The sequence below is a fragment of the Cebus imitator genome, unplaced genomic scaffold (genome assembly GCF_001604975.1).
Source record: "Cebus imitator isolate Cc_AM_T3 unplaced genomic scaffold, Cebus_imitator-1.0 Scaffold817, whole genome shotgun sequence".
NCBI classification, from domain to species: domain Eukaryota; kingdom Metazoa; phylum Chordata; class Mammalia; order Primates; family Cebidae; genus Cebus; species Cebus imitator.
The window spans coordinates 158937-173056 of NW_016108132.1; the positions used below are offsets into that span (position 1 = coordinate 158937).

General features: G+C 38.0%; 1 protein-coding gene across 14 annotated transcripts in view; it reads left to right on the top strand.

Moving 5' to 3' along the window:
- Positions 1 to 14120, top strand: part of CSPP1 (centrosome and spindle pole associated protein 1) — a 159115-nt gene that overhangs the window by 115532 nt on the left and 29463 nt on the right. For all 14 annotated transcript variants that reach the window (XM_037735460.1, XM_017520217.2, XM_037735459.1 and 11 more), the window contains 5 exons: positions 3399 to 3548; positions 3945 to 4091; positions 6976 to 7080; positions 8862 to 8928; positions 9506 to 9623. In XM_037735460.1, coding sequence (XP_037591388.1) covers positions 3399 to 3548; positions 3945 to 4091; positions 6976 to 7080; positions 8862 to 8928; positions 9506 to 9623 — 587 coding nt within the window. The remainder of the gene's footprint in view (positions 1 to 3398; positions 3549 to 3944; positions 4092 to 6975; positions 7081 to 8861; positions 8929 to 9505; positions 9624 to 14120) is intronic.

A 14120-nucleotide genomic window follows, 5' to 3' on the forward strand; every position in this document is an offset into this window, starting at 1 on the left:
ACCTGCCTCGGCCTCCCAAAGTGCTGGGATTACAGGTGTGAGCCACCACACCCCGCCCTCTAACCCCAAACTCTTAAATAGATGCCCTCAAACATACCTTCTTTTTAATCCTAATTCTTGTTGACTCTTAAATAAGGCAGTGACATAATGGATAGAGCCTTTAAGGATGATTGATATGAGGCTGGGTGTAGTGGCTAGCACCTGTAATTGAAGTATTTTAGGAGGCCAAGGTGGGCAGATCGGTTGAGCTCAGGAGTTTGAGACTAGCCTGGGCAACATGGTGAAACCCCATTTCTACAAAAAATTAGCTGGGCATGGTAATATATGCCTGTAGCCCCTGCTACTTAGGCGGCTGAGGTGGATGGATCACATGTACCCAAGAGGCAGAGGTTGCAGTCAGCCAAGATATGCCACTTTATCCTACCTCAGTGACAGGGTGAAAAAAGGATGATTGATATGACATCACTGTTTAAGATATAATAACGGAGGATTGCAAAGACTGGAAGCAGGGATATTTTACTAAAGTGGATGACAGTGGAAATAGATCGAAAAGCATTTTTAAAGTTCAACAGAAATGACATAAATGTTGAATGTAAGATATTGGCACCAGAGGTCCCAATATTGTGCACTCGAGTCTGGTAGCAGCAAGTTGAAGGTTTGGAGTCTCTGTTGAACGTAAAGGACCCTGTGGTATATAGACCATGACAATTGGTCAAAATTTAAGTACCCCCCCTAATGCTTAGCAATTCTTACCATGGTCTAAGGTAGAATTCAGCCAAAAAAAAATTCTTACAACTATATAGGCTTTTATTGTTTGTAAGATACTTTTACATATAGTAACTCAACCAACCTCAAATTGTGAATATTTGACATTTTTAATTACAGCTTTAAAAATAATTAACAAATTAAATATTTTTAAGAACTCTGAAACATTTTTGTGTTATGTAATTAGAAAACCATGACAAGAAGATAGTTTTCCCTGCTTTCCAGACCAGAAAACTATTGAACTGCTGTCTAGCATTCCTACTGGCATTGAGCTTTGGATCGATTAAGTATATGATCCATTAATAGTTTACAAGTTGATATTCTTTGATTTTGATGGAGAAATGACCCTGTGAATGTAATTTTTTTTTCATGGAGTAGGAAGAAGGGGGAACTGAGTATTGAATACGAAATTTTGTTGAATTACAAATTTTTTTTTTTAGTCATGTTGGACTTGAAGTGATAGCACGCAAATTGCTGACTAAAAGTACTAATTAGGCTTTTGCATATTTAATAGTGTTGTGAGAAAGAAGTGTTGGAAAAGCCCTAGTATATAAAATCACGGGATGTGTTAGAAGATTAAAGTTCTTTTTTATTTTATTTTATTTATTTTTATTGCATTTTAGGTTTTGGGGTACATTTGAAGAACATGCAAGATAGTTGCATAGGTACACACATGGCAGTGTGATTTGCTGCCTTCCTCCCCTTCACCTATATCTGGCATTTCTCCCCATGCTCTCTCTCCCCAACTCCCCACCCCCCACTGTCCCTCCCCCATTTCCCCCCAACAGACCCCAGTGTGTAGTGCTCCCCTCCCTGTGTCCATGGGTTTTCATTGTTCAACACCCACCTATGAGTGAGCACATGTGGTGTTTGATCTTCTGCTCTTCTGTCAGTTTGCTGAGAATGATGGTTTCCAGGTTCATCCATGTCCCCACAAAGGACCCAAACTCATCGTTTTTGATGGCTGCATAATATTCCATGGTGTATATGTGCCACATTTTCCCTGTCCAGCCTATCATTGATGGGCATTTGGGTTGATTCCAGGTCTTTGTTATTGCAAACAGTGCTGCAATGAACATTTGTGTGCATGTGTCCTTATAGTAGAACGATTTATAATCCTTTGGATATATACCCAGTAATGGGATTGCTGGGTCAAATGGAATTTCTATTTCTAGGTCCTTGAGGAATTGCCACACTGTCTTCCACAATGGTTGAACTAATTTACACTCCCACCAACAGTGTAAAAGTGTTCCTATTTCTCCACATCCTCTCCAGCATCTGTTGTCTCCAGAGCTTTTAATGATTGCCATTGTAACTGGCATGAGATGGTATCTCAGTGTAGTTTTGATTTGCATTTCTCTAATGACCAGTGATGATGAGCATTTTTTCATATGTTTGTTGGCCTCATGTATGTCTTCTTTTGTAAAGTGTCTGTTCATATCCTTCGCCCAGAATCTCACTGTGTCACCCAGGCTGGAGTGCAGTGCCATGATCTCAGCTCACAGCAACCTCTGCTCTGGGTTTGAGTGATTCTGCTGTCTCAGCCTCCTGAGTAGTTGGGATTATAGGCATGCGCCACAACGCCCAGCTAATTTTTGTATTTTTAGTAGAGACGGGATTTCACCATGTTGGCCAGGCTGGTTTTGAACTCTTAACCTCAGTTGATCTGCCTGCCTCAGCCTTTCAAAGAGCTGATACTACAGGCGTGAGCCACCGCACCTGGCCAGATTAAAGTTCTTATAGCTCAAAAATTAACAACACTAAATAGAGCAACATTGAAGCTAGAGGAAGTACAGACAAGAAAAACAAAAGTATGATGAGTAGTATGATCCATACCTAAGGATAACTAAAATCTGTTGACAACCTTAGAGACATGAATACCTATTTCCTATGCTGCCATTCTTCCCTGCCTTACTCGGGGGTGTGGACTATCTCTTAGGGCCCCTCTTTCCTTCAAATCTTAGGCTTTGCCTTAGAATATTTCCCTCAGAGTACTCAACACTATAGACTCCAGGTGGCATTCAAGATGAAACTTAATTATGAGGCCTTGTGACCAAAATTGTCCTACACCTAATAGTTTTAGTTCTTTCTCCATGAACCTCTATAGATAGAAAAGAACAAAGGGCATTTGGGAGAAGTGGTTCTTGCATTAAAAATGATTGGATACAGTGAATATTAATTTCACTGTTATTTTAGAATAATAATCAAGTGCAAGAATTTTGACATATAATGGCAGCAATCACTATAGAATAATACAATCATGAATTATTTGCTTAGAACCTTCTATATAGGCGGAACTTTTATGTTCCTTACATTGTTTTACTTTAATTCTTTGAGCACTCCTTTGAGATGTAGGCGTTAATAACTCTGTTTACCAGAAGAAAGAGAAAACTAAGGACAAGCAAGTTTCTTAAGGTCACACAGTCATGTTTGTTGGAACTGAAGTTTAACTCAAAGCTTTTAACAGTACAGTAAACCATGTAGCCTCCCTAAAAACACAGGAGACTGAAAAATTTAGGGACATGCTAAAAGAGGGTACAAATGTTGAGGTTATATGCTGTCAGGAAAAATATAAGTGATATTCTAACTTTTCACTAGTTTTACAGCATAAATAATTAGGTTTAATTCTTTAGATTGAGGAAAAGAAACAGAGAGAGGAAGCAGAACGAGAGAGACTGAGAATTGCAGAAGAAAAAGAAGAAAGACGGCTTGCAGAACAGAGGGCACGGATTCAGCAGGAGTATGAAGAGGAACAGGAAAAGAAAAGGGAGAAAGAGGAGGAGGTACATCTTTTTTCCCAATTCTCTTTGACTGCTTAGTCTGAAGGTTAAGTCTTTATTTTGACTTGAAAAGATATTTGTTACTTATGAAGGAAACAGTGTTGGAGTACATTTAGGAAAATATCAGATCAATATCCATTCGTTGGATATTATTTCATTAAGGTGAAAGTAATTTAAGAAAGGAGATAAATGATGACTTTAAAAAAATAGTTATAGGCTGCCTGAAGACTTTATAAAAGATACCTAATATTTTATTTTTAAGCAGATAACTTCTTTATGTTAAAGAACCATATCACGTCATCTATATCTTTATCTTGTTTTATCAGATAAGGCAGCACATTTTTGAATGTGCTATGTAGAGGTATATATGGAGTGCCTGTTTTTCTATTTATTTTGAAGCAAAGGCTAAAAAATGAAGAACATATTCGGTTAGCTGAAGAAAGACGAAAAGAAGCAGAAAGAAACAAGAAAGAAGAAGAAGAAAAATATAACCTGCAGCTTCAGCACTACTATGAAAGAGAAAATTTGATTGGGGAAGAAACAAAGGTAAGTTTGAGAGAAAAATGTCAATCAAACCCATAGTTTAACCCACTTTTGCTGTGAGAGTTGTGTAGTTGTTAGAAAAAGGGAAAAAGAGAAGGAGGTGCTTTTGTTCCTATTCTGTCTTACTGTTTAGTCTGGGCGCAATGTACTGAACTTTCTATATGAGGTACTGTCACTGTGCTTTGTTGGTATTTTCTGTCCATTGAAGGTAATGGATTTACTTACCTCAGCCATTCTTAGTCTTGTTCCTTTGGTATGTGCAGCGTCACCTAAAAATATGGTCTGCAGACCAGTACAACATGAACTGTTTGTTACGGTTCACAACAAGACTAAATACAGAAATTCAGAGGTTTTTTTTTTTTTTTTCGTTAAGATGGAGTCTCACTCTGTTGCCCAGGCTGGAGCGCAGTGGCACGGTTTTGGGTCAGTGCACCCTTCACCTCTTGGGTTCAAGCAATTCTCCTGACTCAGCCTCCCTAGTAGCTGGGACTATAGACGTGCACCATCATGCCTGGCTAATTTTTGTGTTTTTAGTAGAGACGGATTTCACCATGTTGCCCAGACTGGTCTCAAACTGACCTCAGGTGATCTGCCCACCTTGGCCCCTCAAAGTGCTGAGATTATAGGCATGAGCCACCACACCCGGCCTTCTTTCTTTCTTTTTTTTTTTTTTTGTTAAAGAGACCAGGTCTTGCTATGTTGCCCAGGCAGATATCAAATTCTTGGGCTCAGGTGATCCTCCTGCCTCAGCCTCCCAAAGTGCTGGGATCACAGGCATGAGCCACCACTTCCTGCCTCACAGAGAATTTTTTATTGTAAAATTCATCATTTAAGAATGAAAGGCTTAGCGAGGTGGCTCACACCTGTAATCCCAGCACTCTGGGAGACCGAGTTGTGCAGATCACTTGAGGCCAGGAGTCTCGAGACCAGCCTGGGCAACGTGGCGAAACCCCGTCTCTACTAACAAATACAAAAATTAGTTGGGCATGGTGGTGGGTACCTGTAGTCCCAGCTACTCAGGAGACTAAGGCAGAAAAATCACTTGAACTTGGGAGGCAGAGGTTGCAGTGAGCCGTGATTGCAACGCAGCGATCCAGCCTGGATGACAGAGGGAGACTCTGTCTCAAAAAAATAAAAATAAAAATTAAAAAATGCTATTTTTTAGTAATATATACTTTTATGAATGTAATTGTAAAGTACCATAAAATTTTAAATTGGCTTTATCTCATTTAATGCATTTACCTTTCTGAAATTAACATTGCTATCAGTTTTTTCATTTATGTATGTCTGATATATATTTTTGTCTATTCAGTTTTACCTTTGTGTCACTAGATTTTTTATTTAATTAGGTTGTATCTTTCTTTAGTTTGTTGAATTTTTAAAATCCTAATCTGAGTTATCTTTTTATTTTCATTTATTTATTTAGAGACGGAGTGTCACTGTGTCATCCAGGCAGGCGTGCAGTGAGATGATCTTGGTTCACTGCAACTTCTGCCTCCTGGATTCAAGCAATTCTCCTGCCTTAACTTCCCCAGTACCTGGGATTATAGGTGCATACCACCACACCCAGCTAATTTTTGCATTTTTAGTAAATACAGGGTTTTACCATGTTGGCCAGGCTGATCTTGAACATCTGACCTCAGGTGATCTGCCTGCCTTGGCCTCCCATAGTGCTGGGATTATAGACATGAGCCACTGCACCCAGCCTATCTTTTAAAATAAGGATATCTAAATCCAATGTTTATCAAAACTAATGTCTCTGATTGCATTAATTGCATTTCTGACTTTTTTGTGTTTTTCATCCTTGGTAGCTTTTTGGTCATTTGTTATGTGAACTATGACTTTGTTTGCTCCATTCTCTACAGTGCTTTAGAAGGTCTATGTTGTCTTTATAATTTTGCTTGTGGATACCCTTCTGTCATATATTTTTAATTTTATTAAAATTAATTGATTTTCTGCTATATAAAATGAAGAATTTAACATCCACATATACATTTTGGTCTGAGTTTTTTTCCTTTTAAATGCAGATAATTATTATCATTTTGTTAGGACTTTTTTTTTTTTTTTTTTTTTTTTTTTTTTTTTTTTTTTTTTTTGAGACAGAATCTGTCACCCAGGCTGGAGTGAAGTGTTGTGATCTTGGCTCACTGCAATCTCCGCCTCCTGGGTTCAGGCGATCCTCCTGCCTTAGCCTCCCGAGTAGCTGGGATTATAGACACGTTCCACATGCCTGGCTCATTTTTTTCTGTGTTTAGTAGAGATGGGGTTTTGCCTTGTTGGGCAGGCTGGTCTCCAACTCCTGACCTCAAGTGATAGGCCCGCCTCAGCCTCCCAAACTACTGGGATTACAGGCATGAGCCACCATGCCTGGCTAGGACTTTTTAATGTCTTCAGTGTTTTGATGAGGACCATAAGTTTTAATACACTATAAACTAAAATATAGAACCCCATTGTGATCTTGAAGGGTCCCTCATCCATGATGCTGTTAGTGACTAGATCTAGATTTTAGAGATTCATTTGTATTGTTTTCCAGAAGAGGAATTTTTTCTTTAATTTTTTGTATTTTCATGTACCCTTTTATTAAGATGATTCTTTACTTTTGTTACGTCTTTTATGTTGCTTTACTTGAGTTTGTCGATTTTTTTTAATCCTAATTTGACAGTCATACTGTTTTAATAAAGATGTCTAAATCCATTTAAGTTTATCATAACCAACATGTTTGATCTTATGTAACTGCATTTCTGACTTTTCTAAAAAGTATTTTATTAAATAAAAGCAATAACAGTCTAAACTTCTTAGATGGCTTTATTAACTATAAGGGGCATGTGTGTATATGTGTGTGAGTATGATGAAGCAAATATGCTCTTAAATTTTTTAAATTTTTTAGCGCTTGAGACAGCCTTCTCCTGTAGTTCCTGCTCTTCAGAACAAAATTGCAAGCAGACTCCAAAGACCTCCTTCAATTGACAGCATCATAAGTTCCTTTATTCGTGTATGTACTTTAGTTTTTATTTGTTAATCCTAGCTCAGTTATTTTGGATTGGGGGATCAAATGAAATTTTCTTTTTCATTATATTTGGGAAGGTTACATATTTTCAGATCTGAAATACAGGTGATACCTACAGTAATTTGCCTGCTGCTTCGATTGTAACTGACAGTACTTGATACCCTGAAGTTTGTTTCGACAAACTATAATTTAGCAAATGATTCTTGTCCAGGCCCCTAGCTGTAGATATGCTCATGAAGCCTGTTATACTTTAGACTGAGCTCCAAGGAAAAGAGAACAGGGAAAATGTTCTAAGATGGATCCTCAAGTTAATGCTTGAAGAATATGCAGGAATTTGCCTTGAAAAGGAGGGTGAGGGATTTTCAGCTTGTGCAGAGTCATGGAGAGCAGTGTAAGCTCATGGCACATGTGGAGAATCTTCTATGGTGTGGTCTGGCCTGATGATGCCTGTGCATTAAGGCAGCAGAGGAGGTGGAGGTCAGAACATATGCGGCATGTTGTATGGAGTGCTCAGAGCTTTGATTTTGTTACATAGGCTGGTGGATTCCAGGAAGGCTAATCACCAGAATAGGCAAAGAAATATGTCAGAAGAACATGTTTCTTAATCTCACCCTTTGAGATTCTGATTTAGTAGGTCTGTGATAGATAATGCATGGGAATTCACTGTAATGTTTTAAGTAGGGGAATGACATGGCCACTTTTATATAATGTTTTTTCAGGCAATGGTATGGAGATAAGTTTTGGAGGTGGGGCAGGACTAAACATGGAGATAAAATGCTTTTGCAGAAGTCCAGATGTGAGACTGAGGACCCAAACAAAGGCAGTGGGACCAAGAACTGAGAAGGTGTGACAGCTTTACGATACATTTGAGAGACATAATAGTACTATTTGTTGACTGTGTGGTGGGTAGGAGTCTATGATAACTTTCAAGTTTTTGGTGAGGGTTATATAGAGAAGGCAGTTGAAAATATGAATTGTGGCTGCAGAAAGAGTTCTGGACTTGATTTATAGTCCTGTACACCATCAACATATTGGTGTTTGTTAAATTAGTACCATCATCTAGGATCAGCGTTCCGAAGAGAAGTAAAGGAGGCTGAGAATAGAATACTAGGGAATTACCAACATTTGCGAAGCAGAGAAAGGAATGGAGAGAGGGTGAGAGACAATAGCAGTCTTAGACAATAGCATTTTACTGGCCAAGTAAAATGCTCACTGAATATGTCACTTGGGATCACTTCATGACTTTCATGAAGGCAGTATTGTTGGAGTGATGCATGTGAAAGCAAAGGCCATAGCTGTGTGTTGAGAAGTGAATGAGAATAGGCAGTCGACCCCACAAGTACTGCATTTTACTATTCTTTAACGAAGCTCAGCTGTGAAGGGAAGGACAGAATGGACAGGAGACAGTGAGCAATAAGGGTGAGGTAAAATTTTTTTTTTTTTTTTTTAAGGAATAGAGAGGTTTTTACACATAGATTGAGAGAAAGATGCTTGGAGAGTGGAAGTTGGAAAAAGAATTATTGGAGGAGGATAGGAGACAATTACAAGATACGGAGTAGAGATGAAGGGATTCTCTTTGGGTAGAGGGAAGGACACTTCCATCGTGATGAGAAGGAAGAATAGCTATACAGGTGGATAAGTTTTAGAGGTAGGGATAATGTGGAGTTTGGTTTTCTTTACATATAAATACTTAAAAAAATTACTCCCTTCAAGCTTCTGTGTAGAGAAGACATACTGAGCATGTCTTTGTCATTATTGTTAAACAGGAAAGTTCCATGTCCAGGGCGCAGTCACCTCCGGTACCTGCCAGGAAAAATCAGCTCCGTGCAGAAGGTAGAGTTAACTACTAAACCTGTTACCGAGAGTATTTCTCTTTTTAGCTTTTCATTTTGAAATAATTATAAACTCATAGAAAATTGCAGAAACAGTATAGAGAGGTGCTGTGTACCCTTTCCCCAACTTTCCCCTGGGGTAACATCTTAGGTAGTACAATATCACAGCCAGGAAGTAGACATTGATGTGCTCTACAGACCATTAGATTCCACCAGTTTTTACATGCATTTATGTATGCATATTTCTGTACATTTTTATCATGCACAATTTGTGCGACCACCACTACAATCAAGATACAGAATTGTTCCATCACCACAAAGGAACTCCCTTGTGCATCTCGTTTATAGTTGTGCTCCCCCAAGAATATTCCTTCTAAAATTCCTGTATTATGAAAAATGTACTTGTGGGTCCTAATGACATTATGATCTGTGTATGTGTGTATATATAAAATGTTAGTATATCTTTCATAAAATTTTCTCTCTGAGCAGTTTCACTTTATTAGTCAGGTTGTGTTTTAGTGTTTAATCTTTTGTTCTTATTCCTGTCTTGTGTTTTACTTATCAATGGGAATTTGCAGAGGAGAAAAAAAACGTAATTATGGAATTGTCAGAAATGAGAAAACAACTTCGTAGTGAAGAGAGGCGTCTACAAGAGCGATTGCTACAAATGGGCAGTGATGATGAAATTCCTATCAGGTAAGTTTAGAATTGCATTTTTTGTTTTCTCTTGAGTTCTTTTATCTTATTTCACCTAGCCGATAATTTTGTAGGTTGGGAGCAGGACTAATTCATCATACTTAAAATCTCCTTACTTTCCTTTTTTTAGTCTTTTACAAAATCAGTTGTAGAAATTTAGTTCTCAAGGGGATTAATGTTGTAGGGATGGAAATTTCCTTATTGGAATAATTACAGATGGTAGTTGCGTTTTAGAACTTATCTGTATTTTTTAAATATTTTCCATTAATAACGTTTTCTGAAATACTTTATTTCAACAAAATCACTTACAGACTACTAAACATTTCTGATAATTTTTGCCAGAGTCATAAATTTTCTAAAGCAGTCTTCTTCAAACTTCAGCTTACACTGTTTCAGTAGATTGTAAAATCAACGTAGTGGGTAACTACCATATTTTCTTTCTTTCTCTTTTTAAAAATAAACTTTCTATTTTGGGATAATTTTCATTATTAAAAAGTTAGAAACAATATGGAGAGTTTCTGTACCCTCTTCATTTGGTTTTCCCTATTGTTAACATCTTGTGTTACTGTGGTATGTTTGTTACAACTCAGGGGCTGACATTAGAACATTACTCTGAACTAAATTTGAGACTCTTTGGATTTCTCATTTTTCTACTGATGTTCTCCTTCTGTTCACGGGCCCCATGCAAGATGTACCACATTGCATGTAGTTATGTCTCCCAGTCTCCTCAGGTCTGGGACAGTTTCCCAGTCTTCCCTTGTTTTTCTTAAGCGTGAAAGTCTACATGGATACTGGCTAGGTATCCTGTAGAGAGCCTCCTTCTCCCAGTCTGAATTTGTCTGATGTTTTCTGATAATTAGACTGGGATTAAGGGTTTCTGGAAAGAGGAACACAGGTGCTATTCTGACGTCACATTGTGTCAGGGGTACATGATATCCACATGATACCCCTGGAAATGTTAACCTTGGTTAAAGTAATGTTTGCCAGGATTCTCCACTAGAAAATTTGGTCACAAATCACTAAATCTAGCACACTGGCAAGAGTGAGAAGGGGGTGGAATTAAGTTCCATCTCTCGGAGCAGGGGTTAGCTACATATAGTTTTTGAAGTTCTTCCATAAGAAAGATTTGTCTCTTCTTCCATTTATTTAATTCAATCATTTATTTATCACTGTCATCTCATGTATATTTATTTTATACTTTGGGTTATAAGCCAGTGCTACATTATTTATTTCACAAATTGTTCCAACTTTGGCCATTGAGAGCTCTTTCTGGAAGGCTCCTGTGTCTTTTGGCATGTCCCCATCCTTTTGTTTTTGGAACGCTTCTTTTTTTCTGGTGCTACCAGATGCCTCAGGATCGTCTTGTATTGCCCCTGCCCCATCCCTAGAATCAGCTGTTTCTCCAAGGAGCCTTGGTTCCTTTTGGAGAATGTATTTTGAAACCAAATAAGCTGGGTCTGCTTATTGCTGGGTGTCACTGCTTCTAGGGCCTCTGGATAATATATGTATGTATACTAAGTCATAAATATAAACATATCTATAATTGTTCCTATGTCTGTCTATTTGTATACATATTAAGTTCATGCTGATGTCTCTGACTCTAATCCACTATGTGGTAGGATTTTAACATAGCATGTTAATTTGCCTAATTATGCTTTGTTTAGATTTCTGTTTGAATTCTCCAGGAATATCGAAACTAGGTAAACAAGTTGAGGAGATTTCAGGATATAGATTGGCTAGATAATGAAACATTAATGCAAGGTGGTAATTTTCAGTGATTCAGTAATTCTCCCATAGTAGGTCAGTAAGTTCTAAGTAATTGAGAGGTAGTGTATTTTTTCTATATTTACTTTTACAATGTTATAAATGCCTTAACTGTGCAGCTTTCCGTCTTCTAAACATGCATATTTATCAGTTTAATGGGTTGTTGATATTTTATTTTTATTTTCATTAATAAGTTCTTTTGGCAAATCAGTATGATTTAAGAGTATTCAAGCAGCCTCTCAATTTTCTCACTTGAAAATTATACATGATAATTTCTACCCCTTGAGAGTCTAGTGAAGAATAAATAAATGTATGATTTTGAAATAAACAAATGTATGTATTTGTGACTCTAAGTTATAACTTGTTAGATGTCGTATGTTAGAATTATCATCATTTAGCAATAATTGGTTAAATACATTTACTTTGGAATAATTTTAATATATCCTGATTCAAGACATCTCAGAGTTGGTTCTTTATTTCAATTTCATGAATATTTGTATAAAAGGAATCTCTTATTCACTAATTAACTTACCATATTATCCAACTCCTATTATGTGTGCCAGGCTCAAAACAAATGTGCTGCATGCAGCTCACATGTGAATATTTAATAACCTACTCTCTAACTTATCAGTTTATTTAACTGTTAGCATTAATAGAAACTAGACAGCAGTACAATTTAATGGTCTCTTAGATGCCTTTTTAGTATTTTGCATTTTAATGAATCTCCATAGAGTTCTTTCACCTTAGATATTAGAGGTTTCTGTCAGTCTTGACCAGGGTCCTTTTATGGCCCCAGTGAATGGTCCCCTGCAAAAAAGGAAACTCCATTAGAGCAGGGGCATTGTCTGTGGGGATCCCAGCTATCTTGTCTTGGTGCTTAGGGAAGATTTAGTGATCAACAAATGATGGAAGGAGTCTGACTAAGCCTCATAATCACTATAGTTTAGAGCTACATTTTCAAAAATAGAGGAGACGTAGTGCTGAAGGAAGCAGCAGTAGGTGTTTTATTTTATTTTCAGGACTAGAAACACCATCCCTTTCTTATCATCACTCCCTTAAAGCCCTGGCAGAAAATTCCCTTACTTCCTGCTGTCTATTAATTTCCTAGGTACCACAGGAATCAGTTAACTAATTAGGTATCAAGTTCCTTGTAAGGTCTATTGTAAAGTTAACGTTGGGTCCTCTGAAACTAGTGCCCATATTGAACTACCTATTAGTATCATATTTCTATTTTTTATTTTTTTAAGACAGTCTCGCTCTGTCGCCCAGACTGGAGTGCAGTGGCACAGTTTTTGGCTTACTGCACAACCTGTGCCTCCTGGGTTCAAGTGATTATCTTGCCTCAGCTTCCTGAGTAGCTGGATTACAAGCACCTGCCACCACGTCCAGCTAATTTTTGTATTTTTAGTAGAGACAATGTTTCACTATGTTGGTCAGGCTGGCCTTGAACTCCTGACCTCAGGCGATCACTCACCTTAGCCTCCCAAAGTGCTGGGATTACAGGCATGAGCCACCTTGCCCAGCCAGACCATGTTTCTTTTTCTTTTTTTTTTTTTTTTAGACAGTCTCTCTCTGTCACCCAGGTTGGAGTGCAGTGGCATGATCTTAGCTCATGGCAACCACTCCCTCCTGATGCAAGCGATTCTAGTGCCTCAGCCTCCCAAGTAGGTGGAACTACAGGTGCAGACTACCAAACCTGGCTAATTTTGTATTTTTTAGTGGAGACGGGGTTTTTCCATATTGCCCAGGCTGGTCTCAAACTCCTGAGCTCAAGCAATTTGTCTACTTCAAAGTGCTAGCATTGTAGGCGTGAGCCACAGGGCCCTGCCTATTACTGTAATTCTATGTGTGATTTCTGTTTTAGGCTGAAGGGAAGGTAATTTATTGATTATCTAATGCAGGTCAGGCACTAGGTACTCAACAATATAACATTTATCTTAATTCTGGCTGGGTGCGGTGTCTCATGCCTGCAATCCCAGCATTTTGAGAGACCAAGGCCTGTGGATCACCTGAGGTCAGGAGTTCAAGACCAGCCTGGCCAACGTGGCAAGAATTCCATCTCTACAAAAAAAAAAAAAAAAAAAAAAAAGCCAGGTGTGGTGGCACACACCTGTAGTCCCATCTACTTGGGAGGCTGAAGCAGAATTGCTTGAACTTGAGGTGGAAGTTGCAGTGAGCTGAGATTGCTCCACTGCACTCTAGCCTGGGCAACAGAGCAAGGCTCTGTCTCAAAAAATTTTTTTTTAATCTTAATTCTTTTGTTCACAACAAGACTATAGGAGGTAGACATCTGCATTTTACAGATGATGAAATCAAGATAAAACTGCTAATAACAGAGCTGGTCTTTGAATCTCAGTTTCTCTGACCTCAAAGACTGTGATCTTTCATGCTCCATGAACATTTTATTTTATTTTTTCCATGAACATTTTAAAGTAAAGCTAAATCATTCTACTCTTGTGATAAGGTATCTTGCATCTGAGGATTTTGAAAAATTTCAATGACATTATAGATATGCTATATTTTAAGATAGAGGATTGAACTAATAGATCTATTCGAATAATTTTTTGTTTTAAGGGACAATGATCTCCCTCTGTTGTCCAGGCTGGAGTGTAGTGGCGTGATCACAGCTTATTGTAGCCTTGGCCTCTTGGGCTCAAACAATCCTCTCGTCTCAGCAGTAGCCAGGACTATAGGCCCACACCATCATGCTTGACTAATTTTTTTTTTTTTTTT